Source organism: Daucus carota, chromosome 9 (genome assembly GCF_001625215.2).
Source record: "Daucus carota subsp. sativus chromosome 9, DH1 v3.0, whole genome shotgun sequence".
Taxonomy (NCBI): Eukaryota; Viridiplantae; Streptophyta; class Magnoliopsida; order Apiales; family Apiaceae; genus Daucus; species Daucus carota.
Window position 1 is genome coordinate 44,684,210 of NC_030389.2, and position 23,849 is coordinate 44,708,058.

Consider the following 23,849-nt stretch of genomic DNA (forward strand, 5'->3'; position numbering starts at 1 on the left):
TTTTACAAAATAATAAAACAAAATCTAAAACTTGAAAATATATAAATTTTATCTACTCCCTCTCATTTTTTACCGTTTTTTAACACTGCTCAACACGTATTTTAAGATGTATATAAAACATAGTTCTATAACTTATTTTTAAATTCTTTTTTATAAAAATTTAAACATCAAATTTTTATTTAAAAAAAGTTCAAAATAATTTATCGAACTACATTTTACGAGAGTACCGAGCTCCGTCCCCAATGTAAACAAATGAGAGAGACGGGAGTAAAATTTTACTATTTGGTACCTCCAAAATTTTTATGCCATATCCGTCGTCTAACCAAGAGAGTAAAAACGAATATAACTAGACAAGCAAGACGGCTCCAAGTTTGAAGCACCTCATTCCACAACGTTAAGTTGACTCCTCGTTGCCGACTTCCAGGAACCACGAAGATGTAATAATCTCTTGTAGTTTTCTGTAACCCTACTATGTAATAATAATCCACCAAAACTTCCAACTATCACATTTTCATCACAACATGAATCACAACATTCTAAATCTCCTATCACTTTTCATACTCACACTCTCAACATTACCCTCATCATCTCTCTCTCTCCCATCTCTCCCATCTCTCCCACATTTCTTCCCCAACATCTCCTCCATCCCCCACTCCAACCTCTCCGCCGCATGGGACTCCTTCCACGCCCTCGCCGGCTGCCACTCCGGCGACCAAAAACCCGGCCTTGCCAAACTCAAACAGTACTTCCACTCTTTCGGTTACTTGACTATTTCAAATTTCTCCGATAACTTCGATGATTCACTTGAGGCCGCTATCAAAACCTACCAGCTCAACTTCAATTTGAACTCCACCGGAGAACTCGACGATTCGACATTAACTCAAATTCTTCAGCCGAGATGCGGCGTCGCCGATATAGTCAACGGCACGACGACGATGAAGTCAAACTCGAATGTGACGAAACGAAGGAACTTAGGAGTCGTTAAGCATTACTCGTTCTTCTCCGGATCGCCGCGGTGGGGAGGGAAGAAGAGTGAGCTGACGTTCGCGTTTTTGCCGGAGAATCGGTTAGATGAGTCGGTGAAGGCGGTGTTCGCGACGGCGTTTGACCGGTGGGCGGAGGTGACGCCGTTGACTTTTCGCGAAACGGCGTCGTATTCTCAGGCGGATATCAAGATAGGGTTCTACAGCCGTGACCACGGCGATGGGGAGCCCTTTGACGGCGTTTTGGGGACGTTGGGGCACGCGTTTTCGCCGCCGAGTGGGCACTTGCATTTGGACGGCGACGAGAATTGGGTCATCAACGGCGAGATTCTCCGGTCGCCGGCGGAGGACGCGGTGGATCTGGAGTCGGTGGTGGTGCATGAGATTGGACATTTGTTAGGGTTAGGTCATTCTTCGGTGGAGAGTGCGATTATGTTTCCGTCGATTTCGTCGGGAGTCCGGCGAGTTGAGCTCGCCGGCGATGACATAGAGGGGGTTCAGGCGTTGTATGGGTCGGGTCCGGGTTATAGCGGGTCACCGAATCCGACCCTGGAGGAGAGCGATACCAATGGTGCAGGTATTATTGCTAGGTCATTCTTTATGGGATCGTTAAGCTTGAGCTTTGGCATTTTATTAATGAATGTTCTGTAAATTTTGTTTTACATCGTTAAACATATTCTTACGAGATCTGAAAACATATCCAGATATATTTTATTTAGAATGCCGGTTAAATGTTAGCTAAAAGATTCTTGACTGTATTTTTGATTTATCGATAAATTTCTGACATTCTAAATCCATATGTCGCACTTGTCGAATTGATTAAATCTTCGATTATTCAATTAATCATTTAATTAATTTTTAATCATTTTAATTTTTTCTGATTTCGTGACTTCACTGGTGAAGTCCATTCTTTCTTTTCACACCATCCTTTTTTTTATTGATATCAGTCTTATTACAGAAAAAATGCACGTGAACACCATAATTTGAAAGCTAAAGTTTAATTTGATATAACATTTAGAAGTTTATATAAATATTAGAGAAAATAGATTTTTTTTGTCACTCGATTTATTGTGTTTTTAGAAACTTGCCATCTAACTAATTTTTTTTTTTCCTTTTACTTACAAATGTTAGGTTTGGATTACTAACATTATGATAATTTTTTGCAGCAAATTTATAAATAATGATAATATGTAATATTTTGATGATGTGTCATATGTTTATATCTTTATTACTTTATATATAGCAATAATAATATAAATGAGCTGATAAAAATTAAAATCATGAAAAATCATAATTAGAATTCTAAAAATTCAATAATCATGAATATAAAATCAAAGACTTCAAACAATTCACCCTCCCAGATAAGATAAAGTATAATTGAGTTGTATGATGCATCATTTTTCGCTATTAAAGTTTCAATCGACTAGCTTAGTCTAAGAGCTCTCTTATATTTATCTTCTAAATTTTAATAACTTTTTCTTATTATAATTTTCAAGATAAATAAATAGAGAGGAAAACTTAATTTTCGATGATTGTCCTTTATAATGCATCATTTTATTATTATTACTCTCTCTGTCCATCTCATTAGTTTACATTTTTCTCTCCTGCTTAGCACGTATTTTAAGACTCTTACAAAATATAGTTTCATAACTTATTTTTGTGAATTTTTTTTTGTGTGTAAAAATTCAATCGCTGAATTTTTATTCGGAAGGAAAAAGTAAAATTATTTATGAAACTACATCTTTTAAAAGCCATAATGTGACAGCCCGAGAATCCGGGGGCCTGGATTCTGACGTCACCACACAAAACCTTTTAAAAACACCCTTGAATTTTTTTTTTTTTTTTTTTTTTTGAAATGATAATAAAAGTCAAAGGATTTAAAAACTTGAAATTCAAACTTGAAAGCCATAATAAAAGATTTGAAAGAGAACATTTGAACCCCCTAAAACAACAGGATCGCTTCCAGGTTACAGTATTGAAATTAGAATCAACCACTATTATTACACCACATCTCTTACCAAATCATATCATCTTCGATAAGAAGAATCACTGTCAACTATTCCAGCTATGACTTACATCTGAATCTCAATAGCTCAACTCTAGCTAGCACCAACCTTATCAATCTTCCTGCACACTTCTTGATCACTGGATCCTTAACACCTCTGACTCCTCGCCTAGCCTTAGCTTTACTCGCAATCATAGACTAGCCATTCATCTTTAATCCTTTCTGAAATGATTAAGAAAGGAATAGCAAGAGTGAGCAACAATGCTCAGCAAGTAATAATAAACAATGAAAGTGCTGAAGTGATATAACAGAAATTCTCGAGTTCAAGATATAAAAAGATTCAACCTGAGTTCACAAATTCAGGTATTGTATAAAAGAATCACAATACCTTGCAGCAATAGAAACCTGAGGAATTCAATCCTTCACAAGAGAATTATTGAATTGGACTATCACATTTTAATTAAAAACCAAGGTTAGGATGCTGATCAGTCATACCTAACCCCGAGCAGGCCCCGCCATGCTCTGTCACTGGATCCAAGGCACTCATTGGCCTAACATGACCACTCATCTGGTCTGACCACTCATTTGGTCCACATAATTTTATAAAAACAATAATCCAATTCTATAATTCAGTTCATGAAACCAATGTAAATTAACAGAACATAATCATAATCATCATCAACAACTGAATAATTTCAAATCAAACTTTGATAATAAACTTTTCATAAGTCACAGTCCATTCTTTCATAAATCATCGTTCAGGAAATCCCTAACTATTCAATATCCTCCATTATCGGCTAAGCAACTGAATTTAGCCTGCTAAACCAGCATGACAATGGCGGGTTGAATAATCAAGAAGATCCCAATTCATTCAAAGCTCTAACTATCACTGAGCAACACATGCTTCAATGACAATCTGAACTTCGAATTAATTTGTAAAACGGAGATTCTTTAGAAACTTGAAGATTAGAAAGAATGGGTTAGAATACTCGCATTTTCGAACATTGAAAAGAAAGGTATGAATACTTGAAACATAGACCAAAGGAATGGATCAGAATATTTGCAATATATCCAAGAGAAAGGTTTAGGATACTTGCCTTAAATCTGACTCCAGTTTCACAGCTCATTCTCATCTTTCAACTTTCACAATCTACGCATCTCGTAATCTCTAGACCATCTCTAGCTATACTCTATTCGCCACATCGCTTCGCTTACTCGATACATCCCTTATTCGCTTTGCAATACCATTCCGACTTTCTGACGTCTTCGAGCGTACACGTCTCCTCCAAATCCTTTACGAGAATAAGATAATAATATAGTCACTAAACAATATATCGCGTATACATATCACGTATATCGATACCCACTTATATACCCCTTTAAACTTATCAGATATCACTTAACACATAAGCATGTTTTGACTCTATCATATAGTCAAGTCATATTCCACATAACATATTATCAATTAAATATCATATAAATCTTATCGAAAATCCGACATCGTCTCGTCTATTTATTAGACCATCCACCTGTTATCCTATCTCAATCAACAATCAACCGACAAGATCCAATTACTATAATCCATATATTCTTATCCAATATCAATCAACTCACGACACTATGTCATCCAAATCTTTTATCACACGTGTATACTATCATGAATAAACATGTATATCACGTAATCATCAATTAATAGCAATCAAATAACATATAATCACATTGTGCACATTTAACAACAATTATTCACATTCTCTACTCCATCATATTATTATGTCATATTAAAATAGACTTTATAAGCTTTCATCTCTCTTTCGTTTCACTCGATTCCGACTTACGGATCAAAAGATATGTTTAAAACCGTTTTCTCACTCTTATATCGACACATAAGACATCCAACCAATAGCAGACAACACATTACACATAAGGTTTCCCACCCCAATAGAGGTCAAATCAAATCTTGAGTTCAAAATGATTTTTCGGGAATTTTCTGTAATTTTTAAACATTTTTCGGAATTAAAATCGATAAAAGAATCACTTTTCGGATAAATAATCAAGTCCCAAATACTTGAAATTGGACTTGAAATCATTCATAACCAATTATCGAGCCTTGAATATAATTTGGAAAAATATTTTAAAGCTCGAAATTATTTTTCGGAATTTTTAAATCAAAAGGATAATTAAATCCAATTAATTAACCAATTAAAATCAATTAATAATTAATTAAAATAATTAATCAATTAATATTTAAATTAATTGACCAATTAAAATAATTAATTACTAATTAAAATTAATTAATAAACTAATTTAGATTTATTTTTTTGAATAAATAAATAATTAAAAACTATTTTTGGAATTTAAAATAATTAAATAAAACAATTTTAGAAAATTAAATCAAAAGGTTTATTTTGTAAACTTTTGAAAGTTTTGTCCAGGGTTTAAAGTGCAACTTTTCAAAGTTACAGGGGGTAATTCATAAGTTTCAAAACCTGAGTACACAAACTTCATCATCTTCAAAACTTCGGTGACCAAACAGCAATAAGCCGCCGGCCACCACACTAACTCGCCGGAAATTCGTTTCCAGGCGTCCTCCACTCACCATCTACTCCAGATAAGTAGTACACACACCCATAAATCAATCCCCCATCTTTAATTAGGCAGAAGTCGCGCGAATTCGCCGGAAAATCCGGCCGAAGTCGGCGACTTCCCGCCGCCGATGGCGGCGATTCGAGCCACCTCCGCTCAAACCAAGCACACCAGCATACTCCCCTTTCTCTCCTCTTTCTATTCATATATTCCACTACTTCCCAGACTTAACGGATCAAAATTCCGGCGAAGAGCTTGAGTTTTCCGGCGAGGAACCTCAAGAACACCAAGAACACTCAACTCAAGAATTAAACCACTGTTTCTATATGATTCCGAACCCCAAATTCAACATATAATATACCAAAACGACGAGAAAAGCACGTACTACAACATGGTATCATCAAAATCATCAAACAATCACGTTTGCAAAAATTCATATTTCAAATCAATATAACTCGAATTTTCAACAATTAATAGTAATTTACCTGTTGAATCTGCACACAAACGAATGATTAAACTATAATCTACACGTCGATAGCTTCGTTTTGACTAATTCATACACCTCCATCGGATTCCAATAACGCCTTCAAATCTTCGTTTGATTATGAAGAACACGAAGAACACAGCTCGGTTTCTCTCGGTATTCGTGCAGAGAAACTGGTGAAATGATTTTACGGGTGAAATAAAGCTCTAGAAAGGTCTATTTATATTTACAAATAATTGGTACCCCTTTGGATCGTATATGACATGAAAATACGTATTTAATAGCTTTATATTAATAAAGCGGGGTCCAATCGGTACTGGTTTTCAAGATAATCATCAAAACGGGGCTTTTTAATCAGTCATTAGTATGCGGGTCCCACTGCAATTATTACAAGATAAAGATGAATCAAAATATCTAGTTTCACGTTTATCGAGACAACCAGATAATTATCAACAATTAAAATACCCGAAAAACTCCGCCGGACCGACTCCGGGGAAAACCGTACTCCGGATCGAAAAAGTCAAAACACGAAAAATGTCCAGAATATTCAAATTAGGCTAAAGGTGAGTTTTCTCGAAATTTCCGGGAAGAAAATTTGCTACACCGTTACGAGTGAACGGTTTACGAATAATCAAATAATCAATAATTACATATAAATATACGCAATTAAATCCGTAAATTGATTATAAAATCATCTAACATTCCATAAATCGATATGAAAATATCCAAATAAACTATATTTTCTCCTGAGCATATAGAAATTGAAATCTCGCGAATACGAACACATACGAGCATTCAGCTCAATAAACTAGATAACACAAAATTCACAAAAATTCATATATTAATCATATAATATTAATAATTAATCATAATTAATTAACAACCAAATTCACCAATACCACTTAATCACATAACACACATATATTCACATAATATTCATACAGAATTTTCAAAACAATATATGAAAATCAGTTTTGAAAATACAATTATTTATCAATAACACAATAACCCGGGGTTTAAATATAAAACTTTGGAAACTCATTAAACTGGAATAAAATATTAAATCTTATTCCTTTCTTTGAAGAAAATCACTTTTAATACTAATAAAAATATTTTTAAAAATCCGGGTCATTACAATCTACCCTCCTTATAGGGATTCCGTCCTCGGAATCAAAGAAAGAAGGAGGACGAAAAATCTGTAAAATCCATATTAATCCACAAAACACGTAGGATCACATACATACTATTCACATAATCACATCAATATTCAACTAGAGACAACAATAATATCTAGACAAATAGATTTATAATAATCAAATCTGAATTTAATAATATGGGATATTACATTCTACCCCCCTTATAAGGATTCCGTCCTCGGAATCCTCCGAAGAAACTAAAACGTACACACTTCGTAATATCATATCGTCATCCACCTTTTGATCAACCTTGGCATACCTTTAGCTTTAAAGAAATAGGAGAATCAACTTTCACAATTGCAAAATTCATTTCCCAAGAATCGATCTTTGGGAATTTTCGAATAGAACTAGGTGTTTTCAAAATAGGTCACATTGGAATACAAGGGTGACTGGGAGATCAATACGATCAAATGAACTTAATGTTGCGTGTCCATATTAGACACTACTAAAGGTTGTTAACCTTCTTGTAATCACAACACACACAAGTGATGGCGTCCCATCCAACTCCTATCACACAGACAGGTATACCTTGTGTCCCCTATACATAGGGTTGTTCCTCCCAATCAGATGGAAAGAATCCAAGAAATCTCAAGGAGCATCAAGGAATGTTAAGGATTATCGAGGAATATATTAAGGAATATCGAAAAGATATCAAGGAATATCAAAGAGTGTCAAAGAATGTCAACGAATATCAACGAATATTAAGGGATATCAAAGAATATGGAAGAATATCAAGGGATATCACAGAATATCAATAATATCAAGGAATTCCACTGTCTCTTCATAACACGCCTTTATCATACACCGATTCAATACTAACTCACACCAATAATCAATATCATTATCATCTTAGAATTTGAGAAATTGAAAATCTCATTTATCGAAACTTTGGTCGAAAGGATATCATTATAATATCTCACTGATGAGAAAAACAATCCAAAAGAATCTTAGTTGAAGAGAGGTATTACCAAGGTCTTCTCAGATTTTCGCTCTGCTTCAATAAATCATTGTTCGATATATGTCTTCTTTTCAACGTTCTCAATAATCGATCGATGTTGATTCGTAATAGCCTCGTAAGATGTCATCGTAGACGTTATAGTTCGTAATAAGTCTTGGCCTCCACTTCATCCCCATTATCTGTGAAGTCACTAGCAAAACACGTAGCATATCATCGATTGTATGGATCGCCAACCTGTGGGTTATGGGCCCACCTTGATGTCGTTTAAAGTCCCGATTAACTTAAAGCGTCATCGCCGAGGACTAACGTTCTAACTTACTCGCACACATCACCTCTAATAACTGGACTCAACTCCACATACTCTCTATCATGCACTTCTCAGCTATCAACCTCTATCTACAAATCTCTTCTTCTAATCCAACACAACTCATATTCTACACTAACTCTTCATATCTCACTAAAACAATATACCTCTTCCAAATATCTGACATGGTCAACATACTATGAACCATGCATCTCTATCATTCTCAAGTCAATACAATAGACCATTTTCAATTATGCAGTATAGTCAGAATACTCTGAACTCTGCATCTTTACCAATCCCAACTCAATCATTCATTATCAAACTATTCTACCTAGGTCTAATCTTGACCTTTCTCACAATCCATCATCTCAATGAGTCATCTTAAAAAATCATATGTCTAACTTAGGGATCAAAATCTCTCTAAACTTATACACTCAACTTAGTCGTCTAACTAGACTCTATGCTTCACTCACATCACTAGACTATTCCCAAATAGTCTAACCATACCTCTATGTGAGGTTACACAACTTTCTTCTCTAGAAAACTTAAGACTATAATCTATATTCAAATTTCAATAACTTGTAACCTGTTGCTCTGATACCAACTGTGACAGCCCGAGAATCCGGGGGCCTGGATTCTGACGTCACCACACAAAACCTTTTAAAAACACCCTTGAATTATTTTTTTTTTTTTTTTTTTGAAATGATAATAAAAGTCAAAGGATTTAAAAACTTGAAATTCAAACTTGAAAGCCATAATAAAAGATTTGAAAGAGAACATTTGAACCCCCTAAAACAACAGGATCGCTTCCAGGTTACAGTATTGAAATTAGAATCAACCACTATTATTACACCACATCTCTTACCAAATCATATCATCTTCGATAAGAAGAATCACTGTCAACTATTCCAGCTATGACTTACATCTGAATCTCAATAGCTCAACTCTAGCTAGCACCAACCTTATCAATCTTCCTGCACACTTCTTGATCACTGGATCCTTAACACCTCTGACTCCTCGCCTAGCCTTAGCTTTACTCGCAATCATAGACTAGCCATTCATCTTTAATCCTTTCTGAAATGATTAAGAAAGGAATAGCAAGAGTGAGCAACAATGCTCAGCAAGTAATAATAAACAATGAAAGTGCTGAAGTGATATAACAGAAATTCTCGAGTTCAAGATATAAAAAGATTCAACCTGAGTTCACAAATTCAGGTATTGTATAAAAGAATCACAATACCTTGCAGCAATAGAAACCTGAGGAATTCAATCCTTCACAAGAGAATTATTGAATTGGACTATCACATTTTAATTAAAAACCAAGGTTAGGATGCTGATCAGTCATACCTAACCCCGAGCAGGCCCCGCCATGCTCTGTCACTGGATCCAAGGCACTCATTGGCCTAACATGACCACTCATCTGGTCTGACCACTCATTTGGTCCACATAATTTTATAAAAACAATAATCCAATTCTATAATTCAGTTCATGAAACCAATGTAAATTAACAGAACATAATCATAATCATCATCAACAACTGAATAATTTCAAATCAAACTTTGATAATAAACTTTTCATAAGTCACAGTCCATTCTTTCATAAATCATCGTTCAGGAAATCCCTAACTATTCAATATCCTCCATTATCGGCTAAGCAACTGAATTTAGCCTGCTAAACCAGCATGACAATGGCGGGTTGAATAATCAAGAAGATCCCAATTCATTCAAAGCTCTAACTATCACTGAGCAACACATGCTTCAATGACAATCTGAACTTCGAATTAATTTGTAAAACGGAGATTCTTTAGAAACTTGAAGATTAGAAAGAATGGGTTAGAATACTCGCATTTTCGAACATTGAAAAGAAAGGTATGAATACTTGAAACATAGACCAAAGGAATGGATCAGAATATTTGCAATATATCCAAGAGAAAGGTTTAGGATACTTGCCTTAAATCTGACTCCAGTTTCACAGCTCATTCTCATCTTTCAACTTTCACAATCTACGCATCTCGTAATCTCTAGACCATCTCTAGCTATACTCTATTCGCCACATCGCTTCGCTTACTCGATACATCCCTTATTCGCTTTGCAATACCATTCCGACTTTCTGACGTCTTCGAGCGTACACGTCTCCTCCAAATCCTTTACGAGAATAAGATAATAATATAGTCACTAAACAATATATCGCGTATACATATCACGTATATCGATACCCACTTATATACCCCTTTAAACTTATCAGATATCACTTAACACATAAGCATGTTTTGACTCTATCATATAGTCAAGTCATATTCCACATAACATATTATCAATTAAATATCATATAAATCTTATCGAAAATCCGACATCGTCTCGTCTATTTATTAGACCATCCACCTGTTATCCTATCTCAATCAACAATCAACCGACAAGATCCAATTACTATAATCCATATATTCTTATCCAATATCAATCAACTCACGACACTATGTCATCCAAATCTTTTATCACACGTGTATACTATCATGAATAAACATGTATATCACGTAATCATCAATTAATAGCAATCAAATAACATATAATCACATTGTGCACATTTAACAACAATTATTCACATTCTCTACTCCATCATATTATTATGTCATATTAAAATAGACTTTATAAGCTTTCATCTCTCTTTCGTTTCACTCGATTCCGACTTACGGATCAAAAGATATGTTTAAAACCGTTTTCTCACTCTTATATCGACACATAAGACATCCAACCAATAGCAGACAACACATTACACATAAGGTTTCCCACCCCAATAGAGGTCAAATCAAATCTTGAGTTCAAAATGATTTTTCGGGAATTTTCTGTAATTTTTAAACATTTTTCGGAATTAAAATCGATAAAAGAATCACTTTTCGGATAAATAATCAAGTCCCAAATACTTGAAATTGGACTTGAAATCATTCATAACCAATTATCGAGCCTTGAATATAATTTGGAAAAATATTTTAAAGCTCGAAATTATTTTTCGGAATTTTTAAATCAAAAGGATAATTAAATCCAATTAATTAACCAATTAAAATCAATTAATAATTAATTAAAATAATTAATCAATTAATATTTAAATTAATTGACCAATTAAAATAATTAATTACTAATTAAAATTAATTAATAAACTAATTTAGATTTATTTTTTTGAATAAATAAATAATTAAAAACTATTTTTGGAATTTAAAATAATTAAATAAAACAATTTTAGAAAATTAAATCAAAAGGTTTATTTTGTAAACTTTTGAAAGTTTTGTCCAGGGTTTAAAGTGCAACTTTTCAAAGTTACAGGGGGTAATTCATAAGTTTCAAAACCTGAGTACACAAACTTCATCATCTTCAAAACTTCGGTGACCAAACAGCAATAAGCCGCCGGCCACCACACTAACTCGCCGGAAATTCGTTTCCAGGCGTCCTCCACTCACCATCTACTCCAGATAAGTAGTACACACACCCATAAATCAATCCCCCATCTTTAATTAGGCAGAAGTCGCGCGAATTCGCCGGAAAATCCGGCCGAAGTCGGCGACTTCCCGCCGCCGATGGCGGCGATTCGAGCCACCTCCGCTCAAACCAAGCACACCAGCATACTCCCCTTTCTCTCCTCTTTCTATTCATATATTCCACTACTTCCCAGACTTAACGGATCAAAATTCCGGCGAAGAGCTTGAGTTTTCCGGCGAGGAACCTCAAGAACACCAAGAACACTCAACTCAAGAATTAAACCACTGTTTCTATATGATTCCGAACCCCAAATTCAACATATAATATACCAAAACGACGAGAAAAGCACGTACTACAACATGGTATCATCAAAATCATCAAACAATCACGTTTGCAAAAATTCATATTTCAAATCAATATAACTCGAATTTTCAACAATTAATAGTAATTTACCTGTTGAATCTGCACACAAACGAATGATTAAACTATAATCTACACGTCGATAGCTTCGTTTTGACTAATTCATACACCTCCATCGGATTCCAATAACGCCTTCAAATCTTCGTTTGATTATGAAGAACACGAAGAACACAGCTCGGTTTCTCTCGGTATTCGTGCAGAGAAACTGGTGAAATGATTTTACGGGTGAAATAAAGCTCTAGAAAGGTCTATTTATATTTACAAATAATTGGTACCCCTTTGGATCGTATATGACATGAAAATACGTATTTAATAGCTTTATATTAATAAAGCGGGGTCCAATCGGTACTGGTTTTCAAGATAATCATCAAAACGGGGCTTTTTAATCAGTCATTAGTATGCGGGTCCCACTGCAATTATTACAAGATAAAGATGAATCAAAATATCTAGTTTCACGTTTATCGAGACAACCAGATAATTATCAACAATTAAAATACCCGAAAAACTCCGCCGGACCGACTCCGGGGAAAACCGTACTCCGGATCGAAAAAGTCAAAACACGAAAAATGTCCAGAATATTCAAATTAGGCTAAAGGTGAGTTTTCTCGAAATTTCCGGGAAGAAAATTTGCTACACCGTTACGAGTGAACGGTTTACGAATAATCAAATAATCAATAATTACATATAAATATACGCAATTAAATCCGTAAATTGATTATAAAATCATCTAACATTCCATAAATCGATATGAAAATATCCAAATAAACTATATTTTCTCCTGAGCATATAGAAATTGAAATCTCGCGAATACGAACACATACGAGCATTCAGCTCAATAAACTAGATAACACAAAATTCACAAAAATTCATATATTAATCATATAATATTAATAATTAATCATAATTAATTAACAACCAAATTCACCAATACCACTTAATCACATAACACACATATATTCACATAATATTCATACAGAATTTTCAAAACAATATATGAAAATCAGTTTTGAAAATACAATTATTTATCAATAACACAATAACCCGGGGTTTAAATATAAAACTTTGGAAACTCATTAAACTGGAATAAAATATTAAATCTTATTCCTTTCTTTGAAGAAAATCACTTTTAATACTAATAAAAATATTTTTAAAAATCCGGGTCATTACAATCTACCCTCCTTATAGGGATTCCGTCCTCGGAATCAAAGAAAGAAGGAGGACGAAAAATCTGTAAAATCCATATTAATCCACAAAACACGTAGGATCACATACATACTATTCACATAATCACATCAATATTCAACTAGAGACAACAATAATATCTAGACAAATAGATTTATAATAATCAAATCTGAATTTAATAATATGGGATATTACACATAAAATGCATGTAAAATTCTTATCACCCAAGGCGTAAACGACATTGGAGACATAAAAAGTACTATACATAAATATATAAAGATAGAGACATATACCAAATTATCAAAATATTACAGACTATTACTATATTTTAATAATGCTACACATAATTTATGTAATGCTAATAATCAAATCCGAACCTAACTTCAGTGACAAAAAAATGAACTAACATCAGTGAGTAAATAAAAAAAATTATAGTTGAGTGGTTAATTTCTAAAGACGCAATAAGTTTAGTGACAAAAAAAATATATCATAATGCTAATAATCAAACCCGAACCCAAGTTGGTGGCGGAAAAAATATCCAAACCTAACATTAGTGAGTAAAAGAAAAAAAAATTAGTTGGGTGACAAGTATCTAAAAACACAAGAAGTTGAGTGGTAAAGAAATCTATTTTCCCTAAATATTATTCTTATTTGCATGTCAAATAATTAAACATTTATATAGATTAGAGTCTGTGCCCTAGTAATGATTCAATAAAAATGAATGAATGCAGACTTGAAAGTTCTGCTCCTCTAGAAATTTTTAACCAGTTTAATGAGTTATGAAATACGAATTAATTTGAATTTTAGAACAATTTTCACAAGTTGCAACAAGTTTCTTCCCAAAAAAAGAAAAAGAAATGGTTTTTTTAAGCTAAAGAAAAAGAAATGTTAAGATCATGAGCAAAATTGAACCGCATTCGAAAATTAAACACAACATCAACCACCCAATCCAGGGCCTTGCCCTAATAATCAACCACAACAAAATATGCTTGCTTCTCAAACATAAAACAAGGAGACAGCAAGACTTAGGACAAAAGGGGACTCCAAATATTAAATTACTATCAGAACCATCCTTTTTCATGTAAGCTACCTTTGCCTCCTCTCTTTGCTTTCTTTCATCAGCCAATAGTTGTGACACTGAGGCCAAGGTCTTCTCATTTGATGGTTCAACAGTTTGTTTCATTTCATGAACTTGTTTGAGCTTTTTTTCCTTTACCGGTGGGTTCAATAATTTGTCACCAACAAAAATAGCAATTCCGCCGATCCCGGAAACAATCGTGGCGGTCTCAAACGCAACGGTCCCCGCCGATTTCTTTGAATATCCAACCGACTCCTTCATGTAGTCCAAACACACCAGCAGTGTAAAGAGGAAAACCCAGATCGCAGGTTATATTACACATAACATAAAACTCAAAAATATATGAAATGCATGCATACCTTCCAAATGGGCTTCGTTTTACCTCCATTTTCAGGGCTAAACGACTAGTGGCAGATCCAGCTTCGAAAGTAAGGGATGTCGTATATAATATTTTGTAACGATAATTAATCGGATTAACATAAAAAAATTAATATTCATATTATCTAATTCTTTACCGTTCCACAGCATAAATAAGTCATGTCCACCTTGATTGGAATGGTGGATACCAAAATGATAATATAAAAAACAAAATTTTAATATTCATATTATGTCATTTTTTACCGTTGCACGACATTATGTGATTATATAAAACGAAGCACAAAAATTTAAAGGGGGTCGACTGACCTCTCTTACCTATCAGGATTTGCCCCTATAAACGACTCGTTATTCTGCACGTTACAGCTTCTCGATGTTCCCTTTATATTTTTTTTAGCTAAGCTTGATAGGTGTATTTTAAGTATACACTACACTAGGGGAGAGCATGGGCCGGTTCGGCTCGGTTTTTGGATAAAACCGGAACCGGAACCATATATCTTCGGTTTTTAAAATCAAAAACCGCAACCGCCGGTTCGGAGTCGGTTTCGGTTACGGTTTAAAAAACCCCGGTTCGGTTATAATCGGCTCGGTTTCGGTTACAAAACCGATAAAAATAATATACAAACAAGATAAATTAATGCGCGCAATTCATACATAATAATTAATACAAGAGTCGATCGTTTAGCACAAATAATAGGAGTATATTCTAGGTTCAAGTTTTATACACTGTAACTTAGTAAACTTTGAGAAAGAGTATATGCAAAATCTATCTCCTTGTGTGGACACTGGATGTGTAACTAGCCAGTAACTAATTAGTGAGTTTTTTTTTTTTTTGGAGATACTGATATGGCCTGATTGAAGCCTGAAGGCATGTCTTTTGTGCTTAGAGTAAAATCTTTTGAATCTACAGATCTTCTAAAAAAGCATGTTGAGAAAGAGCATAGAGTGTTGTAATCAAAATGTGAACAGTCGAAGAGAATTGGACCAATGCAAAGTTATCTACTGCATTCTTTTATTTAAGCTGATTTAATTTGAGAATTTCATTACCCTTACTCCCCAGCTTGCTACGGAAAACTGAAAGAAGCAGATGAGCCAATTATTTAAGGCTACTGAACCAATTATTAAAACTGGCTTCAGACTTGTAAAACTCTATACGGCATAAGTGAATTGCTGCAAAACAGAGACATAAGTGGATTGATGCAAAATAGAAAATCCTCAAATTTGCCGCAAAACTAGAAAATCCTCATATTTATGCAAATTATGCTAAAATCTGGAGTAAATCTACAATTTATATTATTTACTTTTATTATTATTTAAATAATCGGTTCGGTTCGGTTTTTTCCGGTTCGGTTTTAACCAATAACCGGAACCGAACCCATGAACTCGGCTCGGTTTTTTAATTTTCGGTTTCGGTTTCGGATCGGTTTTTTGCGGCTCGATTTTAACCGGTTTTTACCGGTTTCGGTTTCGGATCGGTTTTTATTCGGTTTTTTGCTCAGCCCTACACTACACCACAGTCTATATATAGCAGTAAAGTAAGGCGGACCGCAAACCTAGAGTAGGGGCATGAGCACAGTCAAATTGGACTTGTCTGAAATCTATTTACAGGATTAAATTTATTTTTTTAAACATTTGTGATTTATTTATGAAATATAAGATAATTGAAATGAGATATGTGATAAGTGAATAGTTTAAATTATATGTTTGAATAATTATAAATAGGTAATTTTAAGTTATTAATAATAACTAGCCTTTAACCCGTGCGAAGCACGGGCGGATATAAAATTCGTAATTTATTAATTATAATTTAAATTTTAACATTATTTTAATAGTATTTTAGAATTGATGAATCTTAGTATATAAATTATATTTAAAAAAATAATGGTGGAGTTTTTATCTTGTACTACATCTCAAGTGTTTGTAATTTAAACGGTATAAAACTCTTTAATATTGTAAGAGTAAGAGAAGTTTACATGTGACAGACTTGTGGTTACAAAAGAGATGACCAAACCAAAATTTTGTACGACTACAAATTATACCTATGTTGGCTTATTATAGTATAGTATAGATGTAATTCAAGTTCAGAAAAATATAAAATAAAAAGAATTTATCAAACCTCACCACACACTTTCAGAAAAAATTCTCAAACTCTTCAAATGGGAATTCATTCTTTTCCTATGCCATCTTCAAGACTATAATGATCTCACCTCAGATTCAACACTGAACTCCTCTATTTCATGTCAACCAAGTTTACCTCTAGTCTTATCTATACGCAAATTGTCCCAAGAACAATCAAACATCCACCGCCACTGCATTTCCACCCTAAAAGGCCACTCTTTCTATGTATTTTCACTCATTCTTGTCAGGAAACACCTCTACAGCGGCTCATCCGATAGCCAATTACGCGTATGATCCCGAGCTCCATCAGATCATCACAATTCAAATGAAAACATTGCGTCTGTTGTCTGCATGCAAGAGTACAGTTAAGTGCAAAAGAAAAGAAATGTTAATATCATGTGATGCTAATTTAGGCATTTAGCAACAAGATGGGTTTGAATGTGGGCTTTTACTTTTGAGTACGGAAGTGGGCTTGGGTTATGCATCAGAAAAATATGTTCTGTCCTTATTTCATTGTATTTCTTTAAAACCTGTTAAAACCATAAATTCATATATTACACTTATTTTATATTCATTATCTCATTTTTTCTATTAAAATAAAATAAAAAAAAACGTATTGATCAACCAAGCTCATATCAAATCGAATAGATCATCTGATTACACTAATCATATTTTTACTTAATTATTACCGGATTAAATTGAACGATATTTTTATGCATACACGATATCACTAAAGCCATGGGACCTGCCTGGTGCCTCTTGCCAACTTGCATTGCTTTTAAAAGCAAGCTTTATATTAGTGTTGCGCAATCCCCTTGTGTACAAGCTATCTTATTGCGTTGGTTTTTGTCGGAAGAGGGACCATGTTCCATGCAGGAGTTAGAGAAATGGACTGTGATGTTTAACGCGCAGAGCTACATCTAAATGCTATAAACTGAAATATAAACTGAACCATTTATATGCATGGACCGATCGAGTGAGAGGTACGGGAAACACATGTCTTTTTAAAAAATATTTAACATATTTAACATATTTTAAATTTTGTAAGATTTCTGAAAAAATATAAAAATATAAATAATTTTAAAAATTTGTTTGTTGACCTTCAAAAATGTCCTCCTAAATCCGCCATTTGCCACCGACTGTCTGCCCACTAAATTACACTGGTTATGAGTTATGACATGTATCCAGACATCAACGGTTTAGTTAGGTGAGTGTTGATAACATTATATATGGGAAAAGTTAAAAAAATCAAATAATTAATCATATTCGGGAATCATGCATATATTTTATTGATTTTTCAGCATTTATTTTAAGTCAAAACTGATAATTATAAATTTGAACTGTTATCTACATAATTAATTATACTGTTATTGTAAATATTCGTGAATAAATTAGATATATCACTCAATGGATAACCTTGGAATAAACAAATACTCCAGTTATGACTTATTTAGCAAATTAAATAAAAGAATTTAATATGAAGAAATAATTGAACCAAATCAACAATAAGTCAACTATCTATCATGCTCCTGGATGTCAAATTTAGAGCCTTAATACTGCAATTTTCTAATATTATAACAGTACTATTAAAATTAATCTTAAAATGAGTGAGAAGACATTAGCAAGACAGTAGACACCTAACTGGGACAGAATTTTTTCTGATTCGAGAAAGGTTGGAAACTTGGAGTCTCCTTCCTGCTATCATTGTTCTTCCGTGGAAACTTCATGAATACAAAACAAAAATAAAAAATAAAAGTAAAATAAAATCACCATCAGCTTTTTCTTTTTGTTTCACAGCTAGTTTAGAAGATAAACTGGGACCATTTGTCTCATCATTTATTCTGTTACATCTTATCAAAACACCCAATTGCACCTTCAAGTTGCTGCTATTTCAAAATTAATTAAAAGCAATATAAAAAGATATCTAAAAGATATTTAGATATTATTTTAAGTTATCCTCAAATCCTACTGTCGGGGTCCCTTTATTTAATTTCCAGCTTTTATTGTTTTTTTTTTCTAACTTTTAACATCTTATAAATCTTCTCGAATTCTCCTGAACAAATTTTGAGTGTATTTGGAGTCGTATTTAATGTTTGATAAAGAGTCCATTTTGTAAATTATTTGATTTTTTTGGGAAAACTAACTTGATATTTGCCCCTTTGTTTAGGAGTAGCACCTTGTGCTTCCATTTTTGCTTTTCCTAACTCCGTTTGTATAAACAAGTAAATGCATTTTTAAGATATTACCTCCGCGCTGATTTAGACACCTTTTTACTAATTTTACACATATTATGAAATTTAAAATGATTATGTATATCCATATTTATTGTTTTAATTTTTTAGTATCCGATAGATGATACTTGAAAATGATAAATAAGAAGGGATAATTCCGAGAAATTGTTGATAAATATATATCAAAAAAGGTGAAGTTCAACTAATTTGATATAAAAAATATTGTCAAAAATTTCATCTAAATTGGAGCACAAAGAAAGACTAACTTCTTTCTTAACAAAATACACATCATAAATTTTTTCCAAATTTAATTTTAAATAATAACAATATTAATTCTCGAATCACCTATAAACACGTGTAAAAAATAAAATGCCTTAATAGAAGTACAGAACCCGGAGAGAATTTGTTTTTCTTACTAGGTTACTATCAAGTATCTACTGTGCAGGTTGTGAACCTACCAGATTAGCCTCGGTGATTTAGGTGGTGGGCAGGACATTTATAAGTCGACTTCTGGTTTATAAGTTATAAGCACTTATTTGTACCGTTTGTGTAAAAAGTCAAGAAACACTTAAAAGAAGTTAGGATTCCTAACTTTTGTTTCAGGATTTCTGCTTATTTCCCAAACAGTTTAATCACTTATATGTCTTAACTTGCTTCTGACTTCCACTCTACTTTTTTATTTTAAACAAAAAACACTTATTTTAAGTTTACCCAAACGACCTCTTATTAGCCCAGGCCCATAGTTTTGCAGCAACCAAAAGTATTGAATAAGTTGCAAGTTGCATGATGATCGATGCATGCATCGGCTCTATTATTGCAATTATTTCAAAAAGCTATGGTTCCGAAACAAGGGTACAGACGTACAGTGGATACTAGACTCTGATTAAAAAAACTTATCCTCCGTTTCTCTTCTGGCATCCAATTAACAAGTCTTGACCATTGCAAACTCACTCCACACGTTCATACAAGTTGCAATCCCCTCTTTTTCCACCTAAATTCCTTTCTTCAGATTCAACGGTCCATGTTTATACTACTTATTTGCTAACCAAGTCCTCCTATTTCCTATTCCTAATTACGAATTACGGTGGAATCACGCCCGAATCTGATCCGATTTCAATTCGACACAAATTAATTTGAATAAAAAAGTTTAAAATTTTGAGGAAAAAGTTTTGTGACCACAATTTTTAAAGTATCAATCAAAACTTTAGATTTCGCAAAAATATCCAATATATTACATAATTCAGGCTTTTGATTTTTTGAAAAAAAAGAAGATATTATTTTGTGAAATTGTGTTCAAGACCTTAAAACGTCAGATAATTTGATGTAAAAAGAGAAAGATAGATAAACGTTTTCATCTAATATTTTAAATTACAAATTAATATTTAGGACCATCTTTTATGGTAATAATATCTGAAATTTTAATTATGAAAAAAGTGATAAATTGAACAAAAACTTTCGAACACGAGTCTTCCGATCCAATTTCAAATCAACCCCGCACTCGAAACTGCTTTGTCCCTTGCTCACCATTTTTCTTTATTCGTTATTGTTTTCCAGCTAAGGTGATGACCTCCTCCTTTCACTAATCCTATATAAACAAGTACAAACCAGGAATTCTCAAACCTCATCAAACACTTTGCAAAAAAATTCTCAACTTTCCAAATGGGAATTCATCCATTTCCTCTCTCTCATACATATGATCAAGAATCTACTGATCTTACTTCAGATTCATCAATGAACTCCTCTATTTCATCTCAACCAAGTTTACCTCTAGTCCCATCTCTAAACAAACTATCCCAAGAACAATCAAACATCCACCACCACTGCATTTCCACCCTAAAAGGCCACTCTTCCTATGTATTTTCACTCACTCTTTCCGGAAAACACCTCTACAGCGGCTCATCCGATAGCCAATTACGCGTGTGGTCCCGGGCTCCATCAGATCATCAGAATTCAGATGAAAACATTGTGTCTGCATGCAAGAGTGCAGTTAAGTGCATAGTAGTACTAGATGACAAGATATTCAGTGCTCACCAGGATCACAAAATCCGAGTGTGGAAAATAGGGAGCGATAAATCAAAGCAGGCTTATAAATGCGTTTCTACATTGCCAACGCTTAATGATCGTGTCACGAGACTGTTTTTTGCTAAGAATTATGTTGAGGTGCGGAGGCACAAGAAGTGTACGTGGGTGCACCATGTTGACACAGTGTCGGCTCTGGCCTTGTCATCGAGAGATAGTTCCTTTTTGTACTCGGCCTCATGGGACAGAACATTTAAGATATGGAGAACATCGGATTTCAAGTGTATTGAGTCTGTTTGGAATGCTCATGACGATGCTATCAATGCAATCGTGTCATCTGGCGATGGATTTATTTACACTGGCTCCGCGGACAGAAAAATTAAGGTCTGGGGAAAAAAAGAAGGCGAAAAAAGGCACACTTTAATTGACACCTTGGAGGAACATAAATCAGCTGTAAATGCATTAGCACTTAGCAGCAATGGCTCTGTGTTATATTCTGGTGCGTGTGATCGGTCCATAATTGTGTGGGAGAGAGCATTTGGCAGCCGACATATGGCTGTGGCTGGGGCGCTCCGAGGCCACACTAAGGCCATTTTGTGTCTGGCAGTTGTTTCGGATTTGGTCTGCAGCGGATCAGCTGATAAAACAGTGAGAGTTTGGAGAAGAGGAAACGACAACAGCTACTCATGTTTGGCAGTGTTGGAAGGTCACAGAGGACCGGTTAAGTGTCTGACTGCAGCTATTGATCATTCTAATTCCGACAACAATTCATCACCTATTGGCACTCCTTACTTGATCTATAGTGGCAGTTTGGACTGTGATGTTAAGGTTTGGCAAATATGGGTTCCGTTTGTATAGTTTTCGAGGTTTTTGCATAGGAGCTCTACTTGATTAAGAATGTAGAAGTTCTTTACTCTGTTGTTCTTTTGTGTAAAGTGTTTGATAATTGTATTAGTGCTTGATAAAGGTTGAATGTTAAAAGTCCGTGGAAATTTGGTTAAAAATCACTGATTTATGATCGATTTTTCAACCACAGTTTAACGAATCTCAGACGGGTGGAATAGACTTATCTTTGATTATCAGGCATCAGAACTTCAGAATTTTCGTATAATTCAGTGTAGTCCACTGTCATGATGATGAAAAATAAGAGTGTCTGTTGTGTTAGTATAATTTCTTCATCTTGATCATTCTTAACAAGGTTTTCACATAAAAGGTGAGATGGGAATCAGGCTGTTTGTAGACTGCAATTTGTTCCTGCTTCCATCATTTTCATCAAGTTATTTTAAGTGTATAATTAGTCCTTTAATTATAAGTGTATAATTATTCCGAAGACGAGGGGACGTTTAGTTCATGGTTAATGTGTCTGGTTAACGGGAATCGGAATCACAAACCAATGTGTTGGTGTGTTTGGATTAGCCAGTGATATGGAATGGGAACCTTTAGTTATACTTGATGGGTAAATCATTCATTTTACACTCACTGGATACTCATTCTCATGCCTCTCATTCTGATTCCCGACTTCCATTCTCATTTGTCATCCAAACGCCTCCAAGAGGCCGTATATTTTATCCACCGACTGCACCTTCTGCATCACCTTAAACTTACTTCTCCTTTAAAAAAAAATTTGATTCAAACTCGTAAATTTGATAATCATCTCAAGAACGCTTTTCAACATCATACATTTTTCTAAGCGACCACGAACACAAATGTATCACTACTTGCTAGTAGTTTAGCTTACTAAATAGTCGTTGGAAACATCGACCCTGTACTTTTGTCGTCGTGTTAGAGGCAAGGCATAAAGCCATTCGATCACTTATGAAGAAAACACAGGTAAGGGCAAGAAGTAAACTTCATTTGCATTACTAAACATCATGGTTACTAAAATACTGGAACCAGATAACTACCTCAGACCATTTTACTGAGGTGTCCCTGGAAACTTAGCTATCGCGTATAGTATAATTAGCAAGCGATTTGAACAAATAGCCAGAATGATCGCGCAGCCTGCAGGTTACTATTACTTTATCTAGTTGATCACATCAGCTAATAAACAATTGTCTAATGTTACAATCTACTTGTGTAAATTACTATATGGAAGCTAATTTGCATTACCAGTAATGTTGACAGACTAATATAAGATCAACTTGGTGTCTGTCTCTGTCGAAAAACATTGTATGAACTTAATCTAATGCTTGAATTACAGCTTATTCAACACAGACTAATATATTGAACTGCAATTAGAAACAGAATAATCATGTAAAGTGTAACAGGATTCGAGAATTAGGCAAATTCAAAAATATGGGGATGCGGATAAAAGGGGATACAACATTTGTATTAAAAGTCTGCATAATTTGGTAAAAACTCACTCATTTGTGATCAATTTTTCAAACGCGTTGATTACAAAAATTCAGAGGGGTTGAATAGACTTATCTTTGATTATCAGGTATCT

General features: G+C 34.0%; 2 protein-coding genes and 1 long non-coding RNA gene across 3 annotated transcripts; 2 read left to right on the forward strand and 1 right to left on the reverse strand.

The window, feature by feature from the left end:
• Nucleotides 1–357: 357 nt before the first annotated feature.
• LOC108200664 (metalloendoproteinase 5-MMP) lies at nucleotides 358–1,645 on the forward strand. The gene has a single exon (XM_017368894.2). It carries the CDS (start codon nucleotides 522–524, stop codon nucleotides 1,632–1,634), a length of 1,113 nt encoding a protein of 370 aa, XP_017224383.1. The 5' UTR covers nucleotides 358–521; the 3' UTR covers nucleotides 1,635–1,645.
• A 1,249-nt stretch (nucleotides 1,646–2,894) lies between these two features.
• LOC135149207 (uncharacterized) lies at nucleotides 2,895–13,772 on the reverse strand. Its single transcript, XR_010287455.1, has 5 exons — nucleotides 12,434–13,772; nucleotides 10,463–10,657; nucleotides 6,057–9,587; nucleotides 4,086–4,280; nucleotides 2,895–3,210 (listed from the first exon to the last, which is right to left on the reverse strand). It is a non-coding gene; the product is annotated as an uncharacterized LOC135149207 (long non-coding RNA).
• A 7,136-nt stretch (nucleotides 13,773–20,908) lies between these two features.
• LOC108200269 (protein JINGUBANG-like) lies at nucleotides 20,909–22,485 on the forward strand. Its single transcript, XM_017368369.2, has one exon. It carries the CDS (start codon nucleotides 21,044–21,046, stop codon nucleotides 22,259–22,261), a length of 1,218 nt encoding a protein of 405 aa, XP_017223858.2. The 5' UTR covers nucleotides 20,909–21,043; the 3' UTR covers nucleotides 22,262–22,485.
• Nucleotides 22,486–23,849: the final 1,364 nt, after the last annotated feature.